At 38.0% G+C, this 26550-nt stretch overlaps 1 protein-coding gene across 1 annotated transcript; it reads left to right on the top strand.

Annotated features, from left to right (window-relative positions):
- Window positions 1-1361: 1361 nt before the first annotated feature.
- On the top strand, window positions 1362-26550 carry LOC149009603 (flocculation protein). Its single transcript, XM_089161657.1, has 12 exons — window positions 1362-1707; window positions 7456-7511; window positions 12718-12830; window positions 16316-16640; window positions 17872-18054; window positions 21258-21552; window positions 21639-21751; window positions 22009-22102; window positions 22259-22340; window positions 23842-23966; window positions 25277-25370; window positions 25481-26550. The coding sequence occupies exons 1-12, from the start codon at window positions 1434-1436 to the stop codon at window positions 25770-25772; spliced, it is 2046 nt and encodes a 681-aa protein (XP_089017783.1). The 5' UTR covers window positions 1362-1433; the 3' UTR covers window positions 25773-26550.

Here is a 26550-nt window from a genome sequence, read left to right on the forward strand (position 1 = left end):
ACACTCGTATGCATGATTAACTTAATAGTTTATAAATTATTGTGTTTCCCCTGATGAGTGGTTGTAGTTTGTAGTTTAAATAGTAATACTTGTATGATATACTTGTTATTTGCATGTTATAGGGGTTTGACTCGATAAGGATTAAAAGAAAGAAAAAGATGACTACAACGTGCCAAGTAACCAAACACTATTTAACTCTTAGCATGAGTTGTACCAACAAAATAAAAATAACCCATTTGCATCATATATAAAGCTACTGGTTGGTTTATGGAAAAATAATATACACATAAACTAAAATGGATGGAAAAAAAAAATCACCCTCGTAGATTGTGTGATCTCTTAACATCCATCTTTATCTCTTAGAATTACGATCGCCTACTTGAGAACTTTATTTTTATTACTGTGATTGGTGATTGTGTAACTCCAAACGATAATTGCAGTGTATTGTCTGGAAAATAAACAATAATTACAATGATGGAACAAGAGATTGACTTGATTGTTCATCTTCCCCTGTGAACCCCTACTTCAATCCCCCTTATTTGTTTTTGTTATGATTTGTTTCTATCATGTTAATCAACTCATCCTTGTTCATCTTGTAAGTTTTCGTATGATGGATGAGTAATTTATTATTCGATCATTTGCATTATTGGTATCATGATATATATGTGGATTGCCATGCCTATGTTTACATTTCAAAACATGAAGCCATGCTTGACGCTGGTCAAATAGTCCAACTAATACAAATGGCAAAAAAATTTGCATTGAGTTGATCTCGCTTAATTGTGCAAATGCTCTCAACTTTTTCAGTCTCTCATGCATACCTATTTGTAGTTGGAGCCCTTTGGTTGAAAATGGTCAATTGTTACCAATAATGCAATGTATGATTCTAAATTCTAAGTAATCAAATGGATGCTCACAATTGGATTGCACATTTACATCGATGATTGTATTCACAAGCATCATGTACGAAAACTAAATTCATATACAGACTTCTTGATTGGTTTCTTGTTTTTTTTTTGGTAGAATTGATTGGTTTCTTGTTATTTGTTAACTATCTAGTAAATCTATTCATTATTTTAAAGTGTATTATTTTAGTTTGGTTTCACATATTCGCTTTGAATAAATGATTCTAACATGGAAAATTGTAATTTTTGCTGATTATCAGATTATCTTCTCATCTTGTGTCATTTTGTATAGACGATATAATCCATAATAAGGTGAGATCCTAATCCAATGTCAAAATAAATATCCATATATTTATTTATTTTCAAATTTTATTTTATTAACTTAAGGAGAATCGTTGCCCACCATTTAGAAAAGAAAAAAAAAAAGGGGGATAAAAAAGAGGGGAAAGGAAAAAGACGAGAAAGGACGAAGACAACAGCGTGAAATGCAAAGTATCCACATTTTCTCTCTCTCACACGACGGACACTATGACAATGGGTCGCCAAGGGCCGGAGACGGAGACCAGATCCGGCGGCAAAATTCTTCGTGGTCGGCGAATTGCCCGTACTGCATCACCTTATCTCCGCCCCAATTCGGCACTTCGACACCCAGAAAGCCCTAGTTTGCTTTCAAGAATCTTCTCTCCGGCTGCTGGCGCCGCTCGTTTGGTTGCTAAGGGTGTAGGTGATCTTATCTCACCCGTACTATTCGGCCGTGAAACATCTCCTTCTTCGTCTTGGAGTAGCAGCAATTCAAGTTCAGGTAATAATTTATTTTGAATTTACTCTAAAGTTCTTTGTTCTATTTGAACTCGCGAGAATTTATCTGTCTGTGTGTTGGAACTGACATTTTAGGGTTCTTGTCCCCCAAGAGTGTGTAGCTTGTCTTGTCAAGTTGGGTGTTTGTTCCGGCTTTGATGGGAAACAGTTAATTGTCGGTTCACAAGTGACCTGTTTAACGGAGTAGAAAGAACAGTAAGGTCTCTTTAAATTTCATTTCCATGGTATACATGGACTCCTCACTAGTACTATTGGGAAGGCGTGGGCGAGACTTTCTGATTAAACGAGATAAAATTGTGAGCTTGGAGCGCTATTCAGGTCAGTGGGGGAAGACTCTGGGTGTTGTACTGCTTTAACGGGTGGATGAATGGTTGAAGAATCTGGCACGCAAAACACATGTGTCATACGTTGAAGGTTTTATGAAGACGTTGATTTGCATCTTTACAGAGGGAGCCTGTGGAGTTAGCCGTCCTTGCTCGTATGGTGGTATTCAAATTTGAATCTAATGCGTATCCAAGAGTCTAGCTGTGTGACCACTTGCTTGTATGGTGGTATTCAAGTTTGAATCTAACGTGTATTAAGAGTCTAACTCTGTGACTAAGTAAACATGGATGTGAGTACACATGGATTATCTATTCATAAAGCCTTTTTTAAAGTGTTGACTGGTGAGAATGTAGGTAATGACGGCACTTGAATGGAAACAGTAGAAGGTTCAAGGGTCTGCTATCGAGATGGTCAAGAAGCATTGAACTGCGAGTATCAGGTGTAAGAAGTTCATTTGTTTTTTTGGGTGTTGGATGAATGATGTAAGAAGTTGATCCAGTCATAACAAAGCACATGTTTTCTGAAACAATCAGTTCATCTAATGGCACCATGTGTTGCTGTGTCAGCTTCTCGTTTGCACTCCTTGGGAAAATACTCTAAAAATTAGTCTGTGAAACCATAGTACTTCTTCATTGAACTAGGGTTTCTTTTCTCAAACCAGAAACCTTTAGTGACTTTGATGTAACCCAAGTCAGGGCTAGTCTTTAGGATCCTCTTCTAGAGAAGCAGCAGTACTTCAGGGCCTATTCTTGCTGTTCTGGGTCAGATTTTTCAGTCAATTCTTAATGGACAGCAGATGTAGATGTTCAATTATTACCTGCAATTAAGAGGCTTTTGCTTCCAACTCCTGCATAGTTTTTTTTTTTTTGGGGGGGGGGGGGGGGGGGTTGTGTCTAGAGTTGATTTAGGTATGACAAGGAAGGACAATAGGACTCGGTTAAGCTGTTTTGAGGTGGGGAATTGAAGAAAAATAATCATGTTATGACAGAGTTTTAATTACAGAATTATTCCTCAAACTAGGGATTAGGATATTTAAGGTTTTATTGGTTCTAGGGTTTCTAGGGTAGGCTTAGGTCGAGTCTAGGGCTGGGATAGGGGATGATTTTGCTAAAAGGAATTAGGGTTTTGAATGAATGGTTGGAGAGCTATTGTTGAAAATATGGGTTTAAGGCTTCTAGGGTTTTTTGATAGTCTAGGGCAGGAAAGAAATTAGGGTTTTAGACTAGGGTTTGGTTGGTCTGATAGGACTGAAACTAAGAGGGAAGGTCACTAGGGGTGAGGGGATGAGGTTCATAAAGTTTGGGACAGATCTAATGGTTAGATCACTGCTGATCTGGCATTGAATTTTAGGTAGTAGAAAAAGTCTGAGAATTCGAGAAAAATAGAAAAGAGGGTGATATGGACATTAGGGTTACGATTTTAGGGTTTTGAGGGGGATGAGGAAGGCTGCAGATGAGGGAGCACCGAAGAAGAAGGGTAGGGGAGGGTGAAAATGGTGCTTGCTTGTGTAAGGAAGAAAATCCCTTGACAGTTTCTGATTTCCTTGAAGATCCAAGGCTGCCACAAGCTTGAGAGTGAGAGTGAGACCTGGAAAATTGCATAAAACTAGAAACAATGACACCCATGGTCCTCACTCATTGGGAACCCACAACCATGGAAAGAAGTTTCGGAATTCGCCGAAATTAGCCCCCCACGAAACGAAACCAGGGCGAAACCGACATTTCCGATATCGCCGGAATCGGCGATATCCCTCGATATCGCGGATATCGCGATATTTCAAATATTTTTAAATTTTTTTGTGTATGCTTTATACTATTTCTTGCACTTTTAGGCGTTTCTCTTGTATCACAATCTTCCAATTTTATCACAATGATTCAAGACTCAAAGTTAATGTGTTAAATGTAATTCGAAGAAATCTCGAGATACTTATATAGAAAACTTTTATAGTAAAATCATCAAGATTAATGAGCAATCTTACCAACTATATTCTAGTGATCTAGTCCTCAAAGTCAACATGCCAATGTGGTTGGGGATTTCTGAAATAATTTATGGAAACAATTTAATTATGAAGATATTTTGTAATAGATCGTCGGTTAATCTTTTAACTATGTCCGATGATTTAGGCCTTAGGGTAACACTTAATGTGGCTAGGCGGGGTTTAAATGGAAATATATATTAAGAAATATTTAAATTATCAAAGTCAACATGTCAAATGTGATTAGGGAAGAGTGTATACATGAAATAATTTATGGAAACAATTTAAATTAGTAATGAATCTTATAAAATAATCTTGGTGTTTGATAATCGTTCCAATTATGTCCTAATGATGTAGGCTTTATAAGGTACATATTAAATGTGACTAGGTAGAGATTTAAATGGAATAATTTTAGGAAATAATTCAAATTTACCACATATTTGCATCGGATTAGGATAAGCATCAAATTTACCAAAATTATTGCATAATACTCAAAAAATTAGGGCGAAATTTCTATGGGGGCGAAATATCGCCGAGATATCGGCGATTTTCGCCTCCGTTCAGCGACCGGGCGAAATATCCGAAATGTCGTTCCCTGCCCACAACTCCAGTCAAGTCTTCCTTCAATTCAATTCTTTATTCAATAATCATCCACTGCCTTGTTAGTTGTTACATAAGTGGAGGGCTATATTTGTAGCCTTTGACAATGAAGGAAGTCAACTAGGTCTCAACAAAATAAGAAATCTACTTCGACTTAACAAGGGAATTCTATTTGGAGTGGAATTACTTGTCACACAAAAACTCTACTCAGACAACTAAAAGAGGAAGTCTAATTAGAATTCCTAAACAAAGAGACTTGCAAACTTGAACTTCCTATTCTAGAAGGAATCCAATTGAGAATAGAATTCCAACTAGGACTTCTAAACATATTATGAATCTAATCACCAACTCAATTGAAAAACAAAAGTTGGGGTCCCAACTTCTAAAATTATTCTGGATTTTTCAAGACCGTTTTGGACTCTGAAGGGGCTGGGAAATGACCTTTTTGTCCTCCATAGGGTTCGGCCAACCAATAGGGCCGCCACTTGGGGTCTGATTTGGGCCCAAATTCTGCGTTGCCCTATGGTTGCCTATCCTGGTTACATCAGACTCTCAAGACAGCTATTCCGATGAGAAGTACTGGCTACAACAGCTCTAATACCATTTAAACTCTAAAACCTGTAGCCAGTGCCTAGTATGTACCTTGGGAGTTGCAACATTATGTTGAGACTCTGACTTCTTTCAATATATAATAAGACATAACTGTATTAAGGTCATTAAAGGTAATGTGAATACTCTTTTCCTGAACAGTGCTATGAACTCGTTATCGGTAACTTCTAACTTAGGTTATGCAAAATGAGCTCAAATTCTGCTTTGTAGCGTTCAAGGGGCTTCACCACCAAAGAGCACCTAGATAAAGGGGCGTACCCAGTGCGAAGCTCCCACACTTGTGGGGTCTGGGGAAGGGACTTTCTAGGCAGCCTTACCCCTGCTTTTTTTGCAGAGAGGCTGATTCGAACCCACGACCTCCAGCGCACAATGGAGAGACTCCACCATTGCGCCAGGCCCGCCCTTCAAAGAGCACCTAGATATTTGGTTGAAATCTCAACTGTTCTGAATTGAGATAGAGGCTAGTTTGGGCAGAGATCTCGACCCAGATAGTGTATTCTCCTAACTTGCATCTGAAATCGTCTGGGTAGAAAGTGGGATATTAACTAGATCTTGACTGGTTCTTTTTTGTGGCTGAATTTTTTGGTAGGGAAGAAAGAAGATATAGACAACTTTAGTGTTGCTGAATTGAGAATGTTGAGGTGGATGATTGGTAGAACTGGAAAAGATAGAATATGGAATGCATAAATCAGAGATAACTTAGGGTAGCTCTGATAAATGATGAGTTGTTGGAAGTCGTTTGAGGTTGCAAGGACATCTGGAGGGGAGGCCTTTGTTGCTTTAGTGTAGTTAATGGTTCGAGAACTTTCCAAGATTTTAGGAATATCTCTTCCCCCCCATACCTCAGGGCAAATCTGAGATTTGATGGGATATTTTAATTAAGAAAAGTTGAAAACAACATCAACTTTGAGATCTCAGTAGTATCTTGGTATCTTCGATAGATATCGGTGTTATTTTGGTATTCAACAGTAATTTTTTGGAATGATGCAACAGTATTTGGTATACAAGTGCATAGTGATTCGAGTGAGAATGAAAGAGGAATTGACAGGGTCTATTTTATAATTGGTGAATTTTACATTTTTACATTTCTAATTCTAAACTACTTTTACATTAATTGCATAGTTTTGACTGCATTCTATTGCTAAATTTGTGAAGAGTAAGATATTTTAGTGCATCATAGCCAACCAACCAAGGTCTGAATTCACTCTCTTTACCGGACATGGATTTTGCAAAATCTGATAGTGCCATTATGTTTAAATGGTCAAATAGCCGTAAATCAGGTTTCATAACCAAACTAGGTAGAAAACCCACCGTGACCATCAAATGAGTTCAATAAACAGGTGCACTGGCAAGACATTGGCCCAACTTGGTATTTTTGCTGGCTAAATTGGTCTCCAAATCTGAGTTCTTGAACCTTTGTATAGAGAAAGCCTAAAAGTAGAGTGTATGGTTGGTATTTAGTTTGATTTACTCCTAGCTTTAGGTGTTCAACTTGGGACTATCAGGTGGCCTCCAGGCAAGAATTAACGGTAACTTGATTCTTTGTGATATGGACCATCTTCCATTCAGGAAACGTAGGTTTTAAGCTATATTTCCATTACTCCTTGTCTTTTAGGAAAGGAGTGCAGTAATGATGCAACATGAATCACGTTCATCCTTGATCAGAGATTTCTATATGAAACAAGCGATGGATGGAAATGGGCATGAACAGGCAAGCGGGGAATGACCTGGTAGATAAGCATTTAGTTAATGTGCCATGCAGGCCCAAAATGGCTCTAGGAGGAGTGAGGAAAGAGTCTGAAGACAGTTTTTTTAGATAATTAATTTTTTTTTGGGAACAACTTGGCTTCAGTGGGTTGCTATAGTAACTAAGTTCTGCATGCTCTACTGCTCTTGGCCCTTGCAATCTTATCCGTTTTACCAACCACATTCATTATGTGAACGTGATCCCATAAATATGTTCCTATAGTTTAGTTATTCTGTTAGAATGCTTCCTATTTCAGTTGTTGGACATTCAGTTCCTTTTTCGCTCTCTTTTCCTTTGTTGGTTATTCTGATTGAATTGTAAACGTTTTATTTACACACAGGGCAGCCAGTTATTAATGTCAAATTGCAGATGTTTCTTCTCTTTTAAAATTTTATTCTGATCATAAATACAGTGATGTGGGAAGAAATATTTGTTTCTGTTGGGAAGAGAATGGAAGCTTATTCTTGTTTGTGCAGGCGAGGATGATGACGGAAATGATATTTCTTCTGACGCTGCTGAGGAATTGAATCTGGTAACTTTCTTATTTTTAATTTGCTTAACTTCATGTTATTGTTTCTGCATTACATGCATTGTGATGGTTTGCGATTGAACAACTTCATGGATTATACTTAAAGTTTGTCCTTCTTCATTTTCTGACACAGGATTCCTGAATTTATTTGTATTGATAGTGAATAGTGATAAGAATTTGGTGAAATTGTGGATGAGTTACTATAAAATGCTGTGTCAGTTAATTTATATCCTTCTGTTCCTTGATTAACTCTTTTGTGTCTAAGTTGCCCTCAGTGTAGTTCGAGGTGTGGACCCAAGTTTATGAGGATGTGAGGTCAAAATTATGCATATGGGATGCTTTGTCTGACCCAGAGCATTCAAGATGAGATCCTGTGGTGTATGCTTTTCGCTGGTGGTATCGTTGCAGTGGATGGGACAAAAGCAGGGTTTACACTAAGTTAGAGCTATAAAGATCAGCCTTGGAAACAAAAGGCTTTAATATTACCAGAAAGAAGACAGTTTAGGATGAGTAATTTTAGTCAGACAACAGTAAATACTGATACAGTGTGACTTTGAGGAAAGAGAGATCCTGCAACTATTTCAGATATCTTGGGTCAATCATACATAAGGAAGGTCACATAGATTAATCCGAAAAATTAAAAGAATTCATCAAAAAGAAAAAAAAGGAAGGTCACATAGGGGAGAGAATTGAATTGGAGAGGTGCACCCAGAGTGTTATGTGACTGCTGTATTTCTCTAAATCTCAAGTCGAAGTTCTATATGACTATTGTAGAATTGGCAATGATGTATGGGGCTGAATGTTGGGCAGTTAAGAAGTGTTATATTCAGAAGCTGTATGGCAGAGATGAGATGTTAAGAGAGGATCTCAAGAGGGGATGTAAGATGGATGTGTGGAAGAACTAGAAAGGATGAAGAAACATGCAGGGCAGAGTTGACTTGGGAGTTGTTCTGATCAATGACAAGCTCCAAGAGAGTTGTTTAAGGTGATATGTTCATTTTAAACTTATGCCTAGGGATGCCCCATGGTGGAGTGAGATGTTCTGAAAGGAGGAGTTAAATGAGCCAAGGGCAGGCTTAAAATGACCATAGGAGAAGTGAGGAAGGACGTGCATAGTCTAGGTATTGTCCCAAGCATGGTACTAATTTTGATCGACACAGGCCAAAATTTCGGTTTTAAAAAAAAAATGGAAACGAAACCTGCAGGATTTCAGAGAAATACAATGTTTTGGGTGAAACTTTTGAAATATCGACTGAAGCTGGGTCGAAACCAGGGTTGGACCAGTTTTGGTTGATTATTCCTTAAAAATCCTATATCTCGGTCAAAACCTGTGAAGTATCGTAGGTTAAAACCTTTCCGCCCTAGTTTCGTAGCTTAGGTTTGAACTATATTTGCTGATTTCTACCCCATTTTCCCACTTCATTTGCCTTCAAACACATCTAAAGCCACAACAGCTATTCATGGGCCACAATAGCTATTCTTGAGCCATACCCAATAGTTCCAAACTTCCTATTCTTTGGTTTTTGTTTTGTTCATGCCTTAAATGATCTTGTATTGCTTTGAAATCAATATATATTTAGTCTAGGTCTATGATCTATGATTGTGTTGTTAAACTTATTTTTTGATTATTGCTACTATTTTTTTTAATTTTCTTATTCTAAAAATTATTTTCTAAATCATGTGTTTTGAAAAAATACATTTGTATACATGATTTATGGGCTTGAACTTAATATACATGAGATACCATCACTTGATCTAGTTGGTCATTGTATCTTGTTGACTTGTTGTGTATGTAACCATTCTCTCAAACAATTTATGTATGTTGATGATTCTATGTTGTTCTGCAATTGTACTTCTCGGAACCAATCATTTCAGTATATTTGAGTAATAACTTTTTAGTGGTTTTTTTTGGCAAACTACCAGTTCCATTGTGTTTATTATACTTTAAATAGGTAGGAGGCAAGAAATCAAATGAAATGGGGGCCATATAAGCCCCAAAACCTAGGGCTGAAACTTAGCTCGGAAAGTACCAAGTTTTGACCGAAATTTCGTACAAAACCTCGAGATTTTTGTTGTTGGCCAGCTTGAAACCGGTGTCAAAACCGAAACCTTGATCCTTGGTCCCAAGATGACCTCCGATAGAGCCTATTGGAGGCTAAGATCCATGTTGCTGATTCCATTAACTGAGGTTCTGCTGACATTTTGTGCTTTGCTTCATTCTTCTTAGTCAAAATTTTCATTTTTTGCATTACACGTTTCATTCCCTTGCCTTTTCTGTTTAGACCTTGGCATTTCTTACTTTGTTTTGTTTTAATCCATGTAGGTTATCCCATAAAGTTGGGATAAGGCTGTCTTCATTTGTTGTATGGGATGCTTTATGTAACTCAGAATGTAGAGATCAGAAGGACTAGAAAGTGAGTCAAGTGGCCCTTCTGGTTTGACACTAATCCTAACTTTTTATTGAAAGCTATTATGTAAAGGATGAGATGGGCTGAAATCTTAATCTCAGGCAGAAGATAAAAGCGGGAGGGTGGGCCTTGGATCAGCAGTAAGGTTGCTCCTTGTAACCAGGTGTGCTCATGGGTTTTAGTCTGGACTGCCTCTCTAAGAAGGTAGGGGTAAGGCTGCATATATTAGATCCTATTAGATCCAACAGTAGCCAGAGCCTTGTTCTGTGGGTACTTTCTTTTTTAAAATGATGAGAGCAGGGGGTTACCGGTTGCTTTAAAAGGGTAGTTAAGTGAGGTTTACCAGTTGGTATTGTTGGGCTTTGACAACCAGGACTGATTTGCCAAGTTTGGGAGCAGTGGGAGCTTAAAATGTGAAGCTATGAAGATGTTTAGGGGGTGGCTCAAACCCTGAAAGTGGAGGGGGAACAGGGTCACAGAAGGATAGAAAGAGAGGATGGATGGGAAAGCGAAGAATGAAAGACGTTATAGGCGAATGACCTGAGTCAGTGGTTCAAAGCAAAAGAAGATGAAGAAATGAATTAGAAAGGAAGAAACTAAATCATCAGCAGCATCAGGCTCATACCAGTAGCTAAATGGCCACCTGAATCAAGTTTCATTAATTCACAACTCACCCAATTGATGGATCGAATTCCACATACTTGTAGTGTAACTTGACTGAATCCCAGGTTAGAAAGTTGCTACTTCTTTCAGAGAAGCCTACCAACAATATAAAAAAAAACAGCTCCCTATGGTCTAACATGGAAGTGAAACAAAACAGAAACATGGAATCTCCTCTATAATTTATGAATACAGTAGCTAAATAGGAATTTATTTCCTTTTATGATACTTACTGAAGAATTATAAAGCTAGCTTAGACTCTTAACTATAGCCTAATCTTGTATATTCTCGTTATGGCTGATGCCTAAACATTTGAGCTTATAAAGCTGGGTAATTACAAGAGTCACTCCATAAACACAGGGCCCAAGGTCCATATGTCCCAATGAGGATTTGAAATAAGCCTATTCAGGCCCATTGAGTGGTATTTCCAGGTCATTGTAAAGGGGGGGGGGAAGGGGGAAAAGTATGGGTACTGTGCTTGGTAGGATGATCAAAGTCTGTCCTTGTCCCTCTTGTGATGGATATGTATACCAGGTGGAACTGGCGAATGGAGCTTAGCGAATCAGCAATACTTTGGAACTCAATTAATGAAGTGTCACCTGAGTCTCAAAATCTAACATGTATGAAGATTAACAACCAAAACAAAAATACTTCTGCAATATTATTAAAAATAATGAGAATGATCCAGGTATATCAGATAGCCATACTAAGAACTAATGTTATTGGCCTTCTTTCTAATGTCATTCAAAGGCCTTTATGGATCCCTACAATGAATAAAAGAGTTCTGACAATATACTAGCACTCCTTCAGTACATTGGCTTTCTTGACGCAATTTGGAATTGTAAGATCGTGTTCTGTTTGGAGGACAACTTAAACCTTAAAACATACCTAAAAGGGCAAACTTGGTGCCGAAGGCTTCCACACGAGCAGAGTCCTGGGGGGCATTTCTATGCAGCCGTACCCCAACAATTTTTGCTGAGAGGTTGTTTTGATACCTTAACTTCAGGCTACAACCTAATTAATGCAAAAATGGATGAATTTTGACTGCCCAAAGGTAACTTAGTCAAAGTGATGAACTGCTGTACTACTGAGTACTGATATAAATTTCTGTTGTTTCATCACGCTGTATTTTTTTTAGGGCTTTGAATCTTTGATCTTCCGTCTGTGTCATAGAACTCTTTTGCTGGTTTTCTCCTGTTGATTCGACTCATTGATCTACGTGAATGGTGGTTTCTGCCTTTTTTGTGACTCATGCTGACTTCTCTTCATTAGCTTTAAACCACCAAAGTGCTGTAGGGATTTTGATTCATTTTGGTTTCTGTTACTGAAACATATCTTTTACCTTGTTTATAATTGCTTCAAGCATAGAGACTGAGGAATCAAACCTTATATAGACTTAAAGTGGGTTATAAGAGTCTTAGAATATTTCTTCTATGTATGAAGTATAGTATCTTCTGGATGGGTGTTCTTGGCTTTTCACTTAGAAGCTTTTGAAAGCTGGATCAAATGCTTTTTGTGGATATTTATTACCGATTTATTAGGTACCTCTTTGAGCTTTTTTGGCAAACAAAAAATGCTGAACAAAAAAGGGGGAGGGGAATAAAAGGAAGAAAGGGAAAGGGCAACTGAAGTGACAAGATGCATCAGGCACCTTTTGATGCACCAAAGCTACCAGATGAGCAGAAGAATCAGCAACTATCTCTTTCCTCCCAAAGACGGGGACCTCTTTGCAGTAGCAGGGAAACTGAGAAATTGAAAGATAAGAAATGCTTCATACCTGTACCAGTTCCTGTATCAGTTTACAAGTCCTAGGAAGCAATAAGAAATTAACTTCCCCCATGATTCCTCACAAATTGACTACTTTGATTCAATGAATAGGAAAAGTGTGTTGCATGTTCTGACTTTCATTTCAAATTTGAAAAGAAGTTGATGGTTTTAGCATGAAGTTCTACAGCTCTCATTCAGTCTATCCACAAATCCCTTAGGTCTTAGCTTCTTTATCCATCCATGTGGTTCTTTTATGTACTTTGCTTCCTTTTGGTTTAAGTCTTCCATTATTGACATCTATTCATGAGGGTTTTTGTGTGTGTACATTTTGTTTGTTTCAATGATGTGATCTTGACTTAAACTTTTGTTACAAGGATGGGGGTCCATCCAAAGCAGATAAGCTTTTGAAGGCGCCACAATTGATACAATGGGACACTGAAGGCAAACGTGTTGTTGAACAGTTAATTTTGAAAGAGACATTTACAAGGTAATTGAGCTGTTTTTCTTAGAAATTGTACATGATTCGTGCTAGGACTTATATAAAACCTATTCTATTGCCTGCATTCCTATCATGCTACTATGATGAGCCTTGGTGGTAGTCAGCCACTTTGATACTTTGGTGACTCCTTGGTAGGCTAAGGACCTTAGTTGAGTATAGTATGTTTAACCCAGCCCTTATCTTCCGGATACTTTTGTTCTTAATATACATTTGATATAGGTTTATACAGCACAAATATAGTCCATAAAGTGGCTGAAGTGAGATAGTATAAATCATGTAACATACCAGTGAGGAATAATTGAAATTTATAACATTTGGAGAGCACAATCGTAAGTATTAGTTAGGGGTGTCTTAGCAGATAAGGCTGTTGGTTGGCTTGGATCTCAAGATTCATAATCATGCCTGGCTGTTGTGCCCTTTTGCTTTAGAGATACATTAGTTTGAGCGGGGAAACTTAGTTTTCTTTGTCATTCACTTAAAATGTTTTCCCTAAGAGGTATGTTTGTCTTGCCTTGTCTTCCCTCTTTCTTTGCAGATAGTACTGACCTAAGAATGAAGTTGTAAATTGGTTTTCCATGTTTTTAGGATACCCGTTGCCCACCCTAACCACTGTTCTAGTTTAGGTTTTTTTTTTCTTTCACCATCATACTTCTTCGTTGATAGGTTTCTCTGTCATATTCACTGAATAGAACAAATATTTTTTGTTGTATTTAATTCTATCAGTTGCCCCTTTAATGTTGTATGGCCTCTTTGCTTCTTGTTATGGAGAATTTTTCTCCTTTTTCTTGTGTAGATGCCCCCTTTTCTGTTGGAACCTTTAGGTCTACAATTGTAAAGACTAATTTACCCTTGCACGTATTTATCCTTTCTATGGAAATCAAATGACAGTTTTGCACTTATTTTTCCTTGAAAACCCTGAGCATGACTCTTGGGTTATGTTGAAATAGGAGAAGAAACGAAAAGTGCTCCGTAAATGAGCTGCAACTTACCTTTGTGAGCTCCCCATTATTGACAAGATGAGCATCCGTTCTCTCTCTCTCTCGCTCTCGCATTCACTAGTCTTGATCTTTCAAATCCACAATTTCTCAGTAGTCAAAGTTCTATGAACTCCACATTCATAACCCCTAAATACCTGTTCCATGAACCGACTTCACTAGTTGAAATCTTTTATCCAGCTAACTCTTCACTATTTCAAACCTTTGAACCAGCACTGACAGGATCTCTCATACCTCTCTTTTCCATCTCCAATCCTCTGTGGATAAACCCATTCGTTCAAACTCCAAATTCCTTCTTTAATCGCAGGAGGAGAATGAAAGAAGATGATTAGGGTTTGACTAATTCTTGAGTTAAATTTCGAGTCAGTGAATAAAACCTTGGATTAAATCTGGAAGAGCAGAAGATGATGATCAGGGTTTTGATTAATTCTTGAAATAAATTTCAACTTAGTGAATAAAAATTTGAATAAATTAGGAATAAAGAATAAAAGAAGATGATCATGAGAAGAATTTCTTCTCTGGTTGCAGGAAGAAGAATGAGAGAAGATGATCAGGACTCCGGATTTCAGATCAGTGAATAAAACCTTGAATTAAATCAGAAATTGATGATTGGCTATTGATTATTCTGATCAGGTCATATCAAAATTGGCTAGGAGTCATCCTAAAACCATTTGATAAACTTGAAATGGTAGAAACCTAGGAATTTTGACTTGGTCGGTTTGATTCTGTATAGCAAATAATCCATTAATCAAGAGGATGAAATCGTAGTCAAATCCGTCCACGGTCGAGTTTAAGTACATACATTGATACATTTGAGTTTCTTTTCCAGATTTAAGAGCTTTGTGTATTGCAATTAATTTGATGCTAGTTGTTCAAAATGCTAGAAGAAGGATAGACACTAATCAGGTTCATCTGCGAGCTTCCCAAACAGCCAATTATTTATCATGTAAAACAAAACCTAATAGAAAGAAGGGAGAAACCGAGGAAGCATTCTCATGGAGAAAGCAATGACAAAATCTGTGGTTTTCTATATGAAATTAGCGAATGGAGAATATTCTGTTTGATTTTATTTTTTAATGTTAACAAAAGGGCATTTTTGGAAATACGGAATAAATAAAGATGACTTAGTGGAAAATGTTAATGGAATGGACTAAGGTGTAACTTAATTATACATCTATGGATGTCTGTGCCATTATTGCATTTGCTTGGGTTGACTCTGCTTATGTGATATTTTTTGGGTGTCTCTGAAATTTTCTCTACATAGTAGTATTAGCTTGAAATATTTTTTTGGTGAATTATAAGCCATAAATTAAAGCCAAGATATCTGAACCAGAACCAACTCAAATGGGCTGAAAACTAGGGAGTTCTTGGGGTTTCGGTTAGTGTATATGGGGTTCAAATGATGTAATCTGAAGCAAGTTTTGGATGGTTTGAGTTTCTTAAAGATGTGACACAGAAGGGTTAATTTTATTACAGATTTGAGATGGGCAAAGGGGCCAAAATCCTTGAGAGGTGGAAAGAAGAATTTTACTACTGGGATAGGGATGCCGCTAGGATCTGACCTAGATGTTAGTTGTCACTTGTCAGAGCTATCCTTAAGAGTTAAGTCTTTGGTAGGGTATGGATTGGTGGTGTGGGACCTATTCAAAATCTTGATCTTAGGGTTTAGAGAACTCGAATTTTCAAGAAGTTGCTGGTTTTAGGGGTCAGGATGAGAAGAACAGGCAGGAGCTGGTGTTGAAGGTCTGGATAATTCTTTTTTTTTTTTTTTTGGGGGGGGGGGATGTGAAGTAGGGTTTGGGTACTTGATGGGGTTGTTAGAGTTCAAGAAAAGGAAAAAAAAGGGGGGGGGGGAAGAAGGGGGACTGCAAAGAGCTTGATCTGCAATTAATCTTACTGATCATGTTCTTCAATGGAAAGCTTGGATAGGTAAGACACATATTTAGGGTATGAGGAATTGAACTCAAGACAACACACTTCCTCAGGTGAAGAAGGTTCCTTGCTAACTTGGCTATCCACTTGGGGTTTGTGATCGCTGAATCTCATTTGAGCTTTATGTTGGTGAAAAGTTTCCTTGACAGAGGTGTAGCCATCCTCATCTGTATTGCCAGAATCAGCTAGAATAGTCACAGGAATATGTCTGATCACAATATCACATTGCCTTCACCTGTTGGACAGTAATTCTTAGAAGATCAGCCATCAAAATGATTTTGTATCTTGGCACCTCTAATTGTGCACCAATACAGCCAATGAATTATGGTTTTACGATCATCAACAGTTGCTAGATATATTAGTATGTTAGCATTTTTGGAATTTTTTTTTTCTTGGTCTTCGAAATGATGAATTCCCCTGTGATTCTAGTCAGTTTTGATGCCATGTCATGGATTATGGCTAATGCTGTTAAATGTTCAATTCCCCCCCCCCCCTGCCCTATCCATGATTATCATTTTAAGTTGGATGTTTGGCATTTACTACCAGGGATGAATGCGATAGGCTAACCAAGATTATTCAATCACGAGTTGTAGACTGTCCTGGTATTAAAGAGGTGGAGGATGCGAGGCAGAATAAGTTGCCTGGCAGAACAGTGGGGAGTAGCATTTTTTCTCCAGGAGTTCTACAACTACAGTTGCAGAAAAGTTCACCTATTCCTAATGCTTCCGAATTTGAAAAAAACATGCCCAATTTATGCAACACAGCTGTCATGGAGGCAAGGAAATGGTTGGAGGAGAAGAAATTGCAGCTAAGTTCAAAGTCAGGGTTGGATCAAGGAATGTGCAGTCCAAACTCTACCATGCAGCTAAATGTGAGTAATTTGTGGATTGCTAATGTAACTCATCTTCATTAACTATATTTAAACTTTAAGTGCTTATTGCCACATCATCGTTTTTGTTTTGATTGTTTTATAATGTCCAGTATCCTGCATTAAATTCTTGCTAATCTTAAATTATACTCAGATAAGAGTTCACCTGTGGGATTTTAGGTTACATAGCATGTCTTTCATTTCATAGCGTCTTTCATACCATGACACATATTTGTCCATATTCTCTGTAGCTCTGACTCATGAACTTAAAGACAGCTCACATAGGTAACAGATTATCCTATTTACCCAAAAAAGAGGTAAGGTAACAGGCTACCCTTTCAATGCTGAAGCCTTCTACAGATGAGGCCATGCATGGGTACACAATCAGCAGTAGCCTAGAAGGGATCAAAGGTAGGCCATGATATTTACTGGAAGGGAGCCAAGGGCAAAACCTATTAAATCTTTTAAGGTTAACTGTTGTCTTTACAGAAACCCTAGATTAAAAAAAAAAAAAGTATTTGGAAAGATTTATGCAAAAAGCCCAGACATAAGCCGAATCTGCCCCAAACAGGAGATAGAAGAACCATGGGGAGGGTGTCAGCCTTGAAGAATGGCATGAGGTCATCAGAAAACACAAAGGGGGGAAGATTTTCTCTGTATTTAATCATTGAGTTGGGGTTGTTTTAGTGTTCCCTGTTATTAGAGCAACAGGGTTGTCGTGTTGTCAACGTTTGGGGCGTTAATGCTGCAATTTCTATGGTTTTACTTTGTTGTCATTTTCTGCGTGCTTTCTTGATGTCAAGCAGAGAAATCAAGGGGATTGCAATGGTGATTGAACCCTTCACATTTCCCCTTGCATTTTGTCTGCTTGACCAAATCTTGCATGCGATTCATGGGTGGTCCGGATTGACAATAGTGCATCACTATGTCAGTGGCCTCTGTAAAGTAATCTAGAAAGTTCTCAAATACTGTATCAAATTGTGTACGGTTAATTTTCTAGCTGGACTTGTACATATATTAGGTTTGTTCTTCTCCTTGGGAATTCCTCTTTGATTAAGATGGGCTTCAGTGTTCCTAGTGCAACTAATGATACTTCATTCTTGAAATTTTGCGAATATCACCTATCTTCTGAGTTTTGAATTCGTGCTCTGGTCTGAACTTTTAATTTCGTTACTTGAATCCCATTTTATTTTCCTTTAGTTACCTTTGTTTAATTTAGCTTTATCTTTCACAGGTTGCAGAAGATGATGTTGGTTCACCAGTGGATGTGGCAAAATCATATATGCGTGCTAGGCCCCCATGGGCATCTCCATCTTTGAACCATGGTGGATCCCATACTCCCTCACCAATTGAGACACGTTTATTTAGTGATGGGACCCCTTTTGAACTTGGTGATCATTCGCTGTCCTCCTCTAAGGTGCCTTTACCTTTTTCTTTATAGAATCTTTAATTATCTATCCTGTTGGTTAATTGTCTCTTCTAGTTTATTGCTTTGAGGAATTCACAATCAATAATTTATTGTTGTCATATTGCTGGCGGATCAATAATTTATTGTCTTCTATTTCAGTTACTATCCTTTCCTAAAAATAAGAATCTGTCCCTATTGTCCTGATGTCATCCTAGAGTTATCATTGTGATATCTCTCTAGATTTCAGCTTTGCTTCACATCTGGAGTGTGCTTATTCCTAAGTCTGTGAAATCTGAATTTTCTTCCTGTGAGAACATCCTCTTTGGCCATTGTTTTGATAAATCAATCACAGTATTACATTAACATGTTTTACGAAATTGATTAATGAAGCTTTCTTTGTGTTATTCTCTTGGCTCTTGCTTGAGTGATAAATAGGGTGAGGAACTTGCTTGAGAGCTAAATAGGAACCTAGCCAAGACAACTGAACTACCTTTATCCCTTTGCTTTCTATTTTTCTATTCTTGCTGTTCTTCTCTTTTTGAATTTAACCTAAACTAAAGATGCTGCTACTTTGAAGAAAACTTGAAGGCTGTTGTGAATATGCAACCATTCGACTACTAAATGCTTGTTGTTGGTGATCCTGCTGATCATTCAAGTCTTGCTGCTACTTGGAGAGTTAACTACCTGCTGAAGCCTACAATCCGTATCAGTCCACCTTCATAACTTTGGATGATCTTTAGTTACTAATTTCTGTCCTTGTTTCAGTTTGCGTGTTTTGTGGGTTAATGGGGCTAAGTTACCCTTAATCTTAGCTATACATTCATTTTTGTAGGTAGAGGGATGGTTGTGGAGTAATAGATACTTAGTTATTTGAGAAATTTGGGAGGTGGGATGATTTCAAGAGATGGGTGGGATATTAGTTTGGATGCTTTGTATGACTATGAGAACAATGAGCAGAAATAAAATAGATTGAATTTACTGTCTGTAGGGTGTCTTGGGCAGTGACTCAGTTTTAAGGATCATGGATAAAGGTTGAATCTTGAACTTGAAAGAAGTAGGAAGTTATCTTCAAACTAGTTAAAGGAAGGCTTTAATTTGAACCTCCAGGGCACTTTCCCACTGCAAGGAGTCAACAGGTTGCACACCAAATCCACAATTTGAACTGCTTGGTTACCTCCCACCGTGAGGAAATGGTTCCACAACAATGCCACCGGAGTCAGATCCCACACAACTGTCACAGTTGTGAATATAGGCAGCAGCGTCCTGCAGAAGCAATTTTGTTGTTCCATAGCAGACCCTTTTGCAACCTTGTATATCAGACTAAAAAATGGACAGAGCACTAAAATGCATAGGCTTAACCAATCCTTAACTGACTGACCTAAACTGACTGGGAGGCTGAAATAGACTAAAACTAAAGTCAGAACCCAGTTCGACGTATATAGATTAGTCAAGCAAATGCAATGCTACGACTTAGATTGAACTGGTTCACACCAACAAAACTGGTTAATCTAAAATAAACTAAGATAATCCATACTCAGCCTAAACACCCATGGTTTAGGCCCATACTCAGCGTAATAGTCTAATATGCAGAAAGTTCTTGGGATCAACAACCCAATGTCGTAACCTAATCCTAGCCTGAGGCCTAAGTAAAAAAATCCAATTTGGTGATGAATCTGCACCAGATTGCTTAGAGCATCTTTTTAGTGTAAGCAGAAGGCACTGAAGGGATCAGAAGAATTGAACATAGGTTTAGTCATAAGGCCAAATCTGATGAATTGTTTTGAGGTAATGTCTGCCAGCCGATTATTTAGAGATTGGTATCCTCTCCTCTGTTGTAGATAAGAAATTGTAGCCTTGTGAAGATATGGGTAAGCTCAGCAAGGATGGATGTTCCATTGGCAACCTTGGACCCTCAAATAGAAGTGGAATTATCAAGTTGCAGGATGGAAGGAGTCTGGAAATATTTCAGGGCCTATTGTTGAAGAATTTACCACAGCAAAATCCATTGCTTCAAAATCTGGATCTTTTTTTTTCCTCTTGAGCGAAGGATGGAACCGAATAGTGACTGGGCTCCTGCCAATAAATATGAATCAGGCTGCTGGATGATTAATAAAGGGGTATCCAGACCTTGGGTTTCTCTGAGTGTGTCTGTGTTGTATTATTTCTCTAGATTCTGTATACCTGTATTGCTTTCATGCACTTACTTTTTCCATCTTTAAATTATGTTACATATCAAAAACAAAGAACGCATACAGCAAAATCTTATTTGATTTTTAATTATTTGCTGATAAATTTTCTTAGTTTATCTAGGAACAATTTCTATTAATGATTTTAACAATGTGTGAGTCAAGTTATCAAGGATAAGCTCTACAAGGAGGAAGAGGGTAAGAATTACGGAAAGCTCCTCAGAAGAGAAGTCAGAACAGACTTCAGCTGGAATAAAAATGGAACAAATGCCCACCTCTTGAAATCCTTGAAATGAAGTCAAAGAGGCCCACTTTGACATTCGTGATAATGGGTCAATAGACTATAGAATCTAAAGTTCTAGGGCTAGAGTTGAAAGCCTATATTCTGTAATATTTGTCTTGTGAATGATAGATCAGTATTCTGACTTTTTAAGTTAGAAGGAAAAAAGTCAGTATGGAGGCTTGCCTGGTTATCCAACAATCAGGTTGCTCGCATCCTTTCACTTGGATTAAATCAAGTGGTTATCAACCAAAGATAACTAAGTGGCTTATCCATGTACTTAGCCATAAAACCACATGAAAGTGTGATTAATTTGATAAGTGTGTTTGCAGGTGGTGTTCTAGTGTGTGTATATATAATACTGTTCACATATTTTTATTTATGGATAGATGTCTGTCTGATTTCATGTTTATCTTATTGCTTTTGCTTACAAGGGTATTCAGGCCTTTGCCTGATTAGTTTCCTGGTCACATACAAGCCCCACAGCCACTGCACCTGCCCATTCAGGATTTAATGGCTTATCATTAAATCCAAGGTAAGTGGCCTCAAGTAGCTTAGGGGATTCTTACATAGGTTTTAAAAAATTTAAAAAAAATGCTAATTTAGACCTGTGCCCATGCCAACTGATTTAACCCCTGTTTGCCTGTTTATTTTTTAATTTATCAAATCATGAGGTCATGTCTCTTCTATCTTCAAGTCCAATCTGTTTCACACCTCTCCTGATTCTTTTATGTAATTAATTTCAGATGCTTAAAAGAAACACTCTTGCTACTGGTTCATGGGATATCCTAGAAGAAATAAGAAAGGTGCGTCTCAAGGCAGCAAAAAATATTTCAGAGCCCTTTGTGAAGCAAATTGAATCATCTGCTATAGTGTCAGAGAATATAGGTGGGAAGGTCTCATCTGCATCTGATAAAGGATCTACAGAAGTAGGTGGTACACTCGATGATTCAAGTTCTCTACCAGCTACACAATCTGTAGCTGGAAATGTACACCTGCCTGTTGCTTCTGCAGAGTTTTGTACTCATGATGTCTCTCCAGGTGTAGTTTGGTTTCTTATGAAGATTCCATGTGTCCAATAATTAATTTCGTAAATCTTTCAGTTCTTGAAGTGAGCTCACTTGCAGGAAATTTGAAACATGGAAAATCATCCTCCCCGACTTTAGTTGCAGACATGGAAAATGACAGGCCAATAAATGAAGCTGTCTCTCCAACAGTTCTTGTTTCCAATAAGACTCAGGTGGGTGGAATCAGCTTGGTTGGATGAACTTAGTACGTTGAGTTTTTCTTAATTCTATTCGTCGGTTGTTGGTTAATATTACTATATTGGTTTCTCTAGTTCAACTTCTTAATCTCTCACCTCCCTAAATATACTTGCATGGGTTAGTATCAGTTGCATGAAAAAAATCCCCCCCCCCCCCTTTTCTTTCTCCTTCTGGTGAAGTATAGGCTTTGGGGAAACTAAATTGATGGATATTCTGTTCCCTGCTTTTGAAGGATCTGAAAGATTCTTGGCCTCATGAGAGAGAGGGCGGTAGTTCTGTTTTTGATGATTCCCTGGCTATGAAGTTTGTTTCAGTACAAAATAATGGTAATATATCAACCTTTTTAATTAAAGTTTTATTTTCTGTATTTTTTTCCCTTGCATTTTCTTTTTAGAGTTTGTTGGTTAAACAGTGCCACTTTCTGTAATTTTCTTTGATCTGCAGTAGTCATACCTTGTTCATTAATAAACCTTTTATTTTAGGTCCGGAAGATGTCTCAGCTCATACCACAAATTATGGGCCAGAAGTTAAGTCATCCGAAGATACAAAGCCTGCACTACAGGGGTTAGTTTCCTTTTTTTACTTTCCATGCTATGTAGAATAATTCACTTGATACCTACTGAGTTATGTAGTAAACTCATGGACTAATGTGGAGCTTTTGCTTCTCTTTTCTTTCTTTCTTTTTTTCCCCTACATTCCTTTCCTTCTTTAGTTTGCTCTTTGTATAACTAACAATTTATTGACTAGAGAAGTTTTCTGAAGTGCATCTTTCCAGAAATCACCATGTGTCTATATATACACCCATGAGTTAGGAAAATGTAGAGAAAACAGCCTCATTATAGTTGTCATGGGGCTTGCGCAATGGCAAGATGCCATGTTTCCAAGAGAAATCCTTCAGGAATCTTTGCCACATTTTTGGCATATTTCCATAGTCCAGCTATTTCCTCACATTCTGCGTCTAAGAACTTAATACATTAGGTGCCTTGTGTATCACATCTGGCCTTGTTGCTTTGGCATCTACTAGGTAATGCACTCGTAACTTGAATATATCAGTTAGAACAATGTACTATTTCACCCTAACAATTATCAGACTAACTACCTCAGATACTCCTTTTCCCTGTTGTGGATAACATATATGATGAACTCTACTGCATTTCAATTGGCAATAAGCATGAGTTGGATTGTTATTTTTTGGCAATAGCTGAACCAAATCAATTGAGCTTTCCCTGCCTGAGTCCACCTTGTACATAATTTTATAGTCACATACCATTTCAAGGGCTTGCTTAGAGCTTCTAATGGATGCACATTCAGAGGAATGCCGGATCCCTAAAGCCCTCTCCTATTTATAGAAATTAACTATGCATAACCTATACAAATCCAAAAGTAAGCCTTCTCAAGTTCAATAAAGTTGGGTTCGCTGCATCAAGGAGAAAGATTTGACGCATGATATCTGATTCAAGTCTTCCATATTTAACTAGGAGTCTTTTGGTGTAGCCTTGGATAGGACTAATGACCAACGCAACAGGATCTGAAAGGAATCAACTTGAATTCAGGGTTTAAGGGTTCCAAATGTGGAAGTTGGAATTAGGGCTCTTTGGTTTCAGTTTGGACTGAAACTTGGATCAAGTGTAGAGAAGGCTGAGGGAGTTGTTGATTCAAATTGTGGCCAATTCTGACTATGGGGAATATGTTTCTTGGTTTTAGGGTGTTGGGTGAAATTTGGTTTTCCCAGTAACTAGGGTTTATGTAATTGGATGGGGGCTGGAAGGAGGATTGAGTGAAGGGGTGTGTGGGGGCCTGTGGTTAAAATCTTGGAGGAAACTGATGGTTGGATGGGCTCATGTTGGGAAACAGTCCTGTTAGGGTTAGAAGAAATCGACTTCCAAGAATGGGAGTTTAAATCTTAAAATTTGGATGGATGGTTTGATGTTTGATAGTCGTTATCTTTGGATGGGTGATGGGATTGCAATATGATTTGTGACAAGTGATGTATTTTGTTATGTAATTAACACCATTAGACGACCAAAGCCTCAGCTCACACTTTTTTCTTCGTAATTTTCTACAGTGAAGTTGCCGATATCAATGGCCTTGATGATGCAGATAGGACTACTGTTTGTGAAGTTGTGAAAACTAAGGATTCTGTCGAGCCACTTTATTGCTCTGGGCCGAGGGAAACACATTCAATCAATGGTATGCAATGTATTCTCAAATATTAGTTTTTGATAGGGTTTTAATTATCTTTTATTATGGCATTATGAATAAATTTGTTAATTACTCTTTTAGCTTTGAATGACTGCTTTTTATTAACATAATAACGTCAAGTCCTTATTGTGACTGATGCTGCTAAATAATCTGCTTTTCAACTATTAAGAATTATGTTGCTCTATACTAAACCACAAGCTTCTGATATAGAGACTTGATTCCTATCTTTCTTTGATTCATAATTATGTGTATCTTATTACCATATAGGTTTGAATCCACTTGCTGGCGTGGAATACCCAGGTCAGCAGAGCCTTGTGAAAACTAATTATATCTGCTAGTTTGACCTTCAACTTTATTTAGGCCATGTTTGTTCTCAATACGAAGTCATCCTTGTCTTCTTATTTCTTCCCAGATTAAACCTTGCCTGTACCTTTTTCGGCAGCTCTCTACTCTGCACAATGCAAGTCCTCTTTTTGGTGTTGTGCTCTGTGTAATTGTTGCAACTGCCCAAATCATCTCACCACTTGTCCCCAATTGGAGCCACACTTAAATCACCTCAAAATGTTCTCTTTATTTGATTAATTGTTGCAATCCAAGTGTCTGTGATTAGTTTAAGATCAGAAAGAAGAGAGAAAAAGGATTGAGAAGAAGATGGAAGAGAGAGCAGTCGCAAGCTTGGAAGAGGAAGCTTGCAATGGTTAATTTTCTTTTAATCGCAGGCCCTCATGGTTATTAATGTTTAAACAGTATACAAGACTCTTCTGCCCCTGACTAAGTGGTGGCAGAAATAGTGACAGATCTGCCCTTCCTATTGCCAATGGCTTTTAACACTGCCCCCTCAAGCTGGTACAAATCACCCAAGTTCAGCTTGGTACAATTAGAACGAAAGCTAGGATCACCCAGCCCCTAGGTAAACATTTTTGCCAGCTGTTCCAACAAAGTCGCAATCTCTTTGAATCAGAACCTTAATGCTTTTGGTTAGGGAATCAATTTCCGTGAAGTAAACTATTTCTTTGTGCACAAAGAAGTCCTTTCCACTAGACGTCACGTACATGACCTTTGACTCCCAAAAATGTATAATCTTTTTGGAATATAGGAGGTAGAGCTTTAATTTATATGGGGCCACTCTTAAAATCGTACCGGTGTCTTTATCCATTAACCCTGTTAATTGTTCTAAGAGAGAGAAATTTTGGAGTGGGTTGTGTTCTTAATTCATAAATCTTCCAAAACTTTTCTGTGGTTGTTTTTTTTCTTTCTTTTTTTCCCCTTTCTGAGCTCTGGGGTCAATGTGCTTGCAGATTCAAGAACTGCAGATGGGAATCATGTGACGCAGAATGAAGCAATTGTGCCGGCAGAAAGAATTACTACTAATGGTCCTCCTCTTGCATCAAGGTGTCCCCTATGAAGCCTGCTTGATCTATATTATATTTTATTGCTGAATTTAGGTGCAAGTCGAAAAATGTAGTGGAGAAAGAGTTGCTACTAATAGTCCTCCTTTGCAGTATGCCTGTAGGTGTGGATGAAGATCCTGGGTTGAGACCAGCCGATGAGGAAGAGATGCATTCAATCAGTTCAGGCACCCATCTGGAGAACTGTGAACTTTCTAGTGAGGCTTTCATCGAGATTCCAAATGTCGAGGAAATTGACAGCAGTTTTGTCAGTGGGTATCAAAACGGATCTGGCGGACAGTACAGAAATTCATTACAAAACCCACCTATAAATGCAGATGAGAAGGGGGTGGTAAAGAAAATGGGTAAATACAGGAGGAGGGGTAGACGGAAGGGAAAAGCATGATGCTTCTTTTCATTGTATCATTTATTGTACACTAAGAGATGTAAGAGAGAGAGAGAGAAAGAGAGAGAGAGAGATCCTTTAGGCTTGTGTTCAAACTGATGGAGAAAAGCTGATTGTTGAAGCCGAAGGGAACAGTCAATAGCTTACAGTGTAGACTGATAATTGTAGTGCTTTCCAAGTCTCCATCCACCACGCTGTGTTGGTCCCAAGTCTTTGGAAGCCAACGTCTGTACTACTCCTTTTGTATGTGTGATTTTGTGTGTGTTATACCGAATCAGCTTGGACTTGGAGTCCCATCACTTTGACAATAGCTTGATTATGTCCCTGGTCAAGATTCGACGCCAGACTTCCATTTAGACATGGCGTAGCTGCCATGGATGAGCTGCAGAAGAATTTTAGACTCACAGTAGGGGGTGAGTATTAGCCGACCCTATTTAGTTGGGACAAGGCTTATCGTTGTTGTAGTAGGGGGTGAGTATCTGATGATCGTTGAACTGCGTACCAAAAAAAAAAGGGAATTAGTTAGTAACATGAGGGATTTACATGGTACAGTTCTTGCCTGAGTGCTGGTTTGTGTGCTTCGGGGACTATCACCAGATTGTTTAAATTTTTTAAATTAGGACAACCAAAAAAAAGTACTTTTAAAGTAAAAAAGAAATTTGGTGACTCTCCTTGTGTTTTTTTTTCTTTATTATGTTGGTGGGGAGGTTTGTTTGTTTAATCCTGCTATCTTAGTTTGCATATTTTATTTAGATATATGTTCATTCTTTTCTAATAT

Source organism: Hakea prostrata, chromosome 7 (assembly GCF_041222555.1).
Source record: "Hakea prostrata isolate BN-2017 chromosome 7, UWA_Hpros_2, whole genome shotgun sequence".
In the NCBI taxonomy this organism is placed as follows: Eukaryota; Viridiplantae; Streptophyta; class Magnoliopsida; order Proteales; family Proteaceae; genus Hakea; species Hakea prostrata.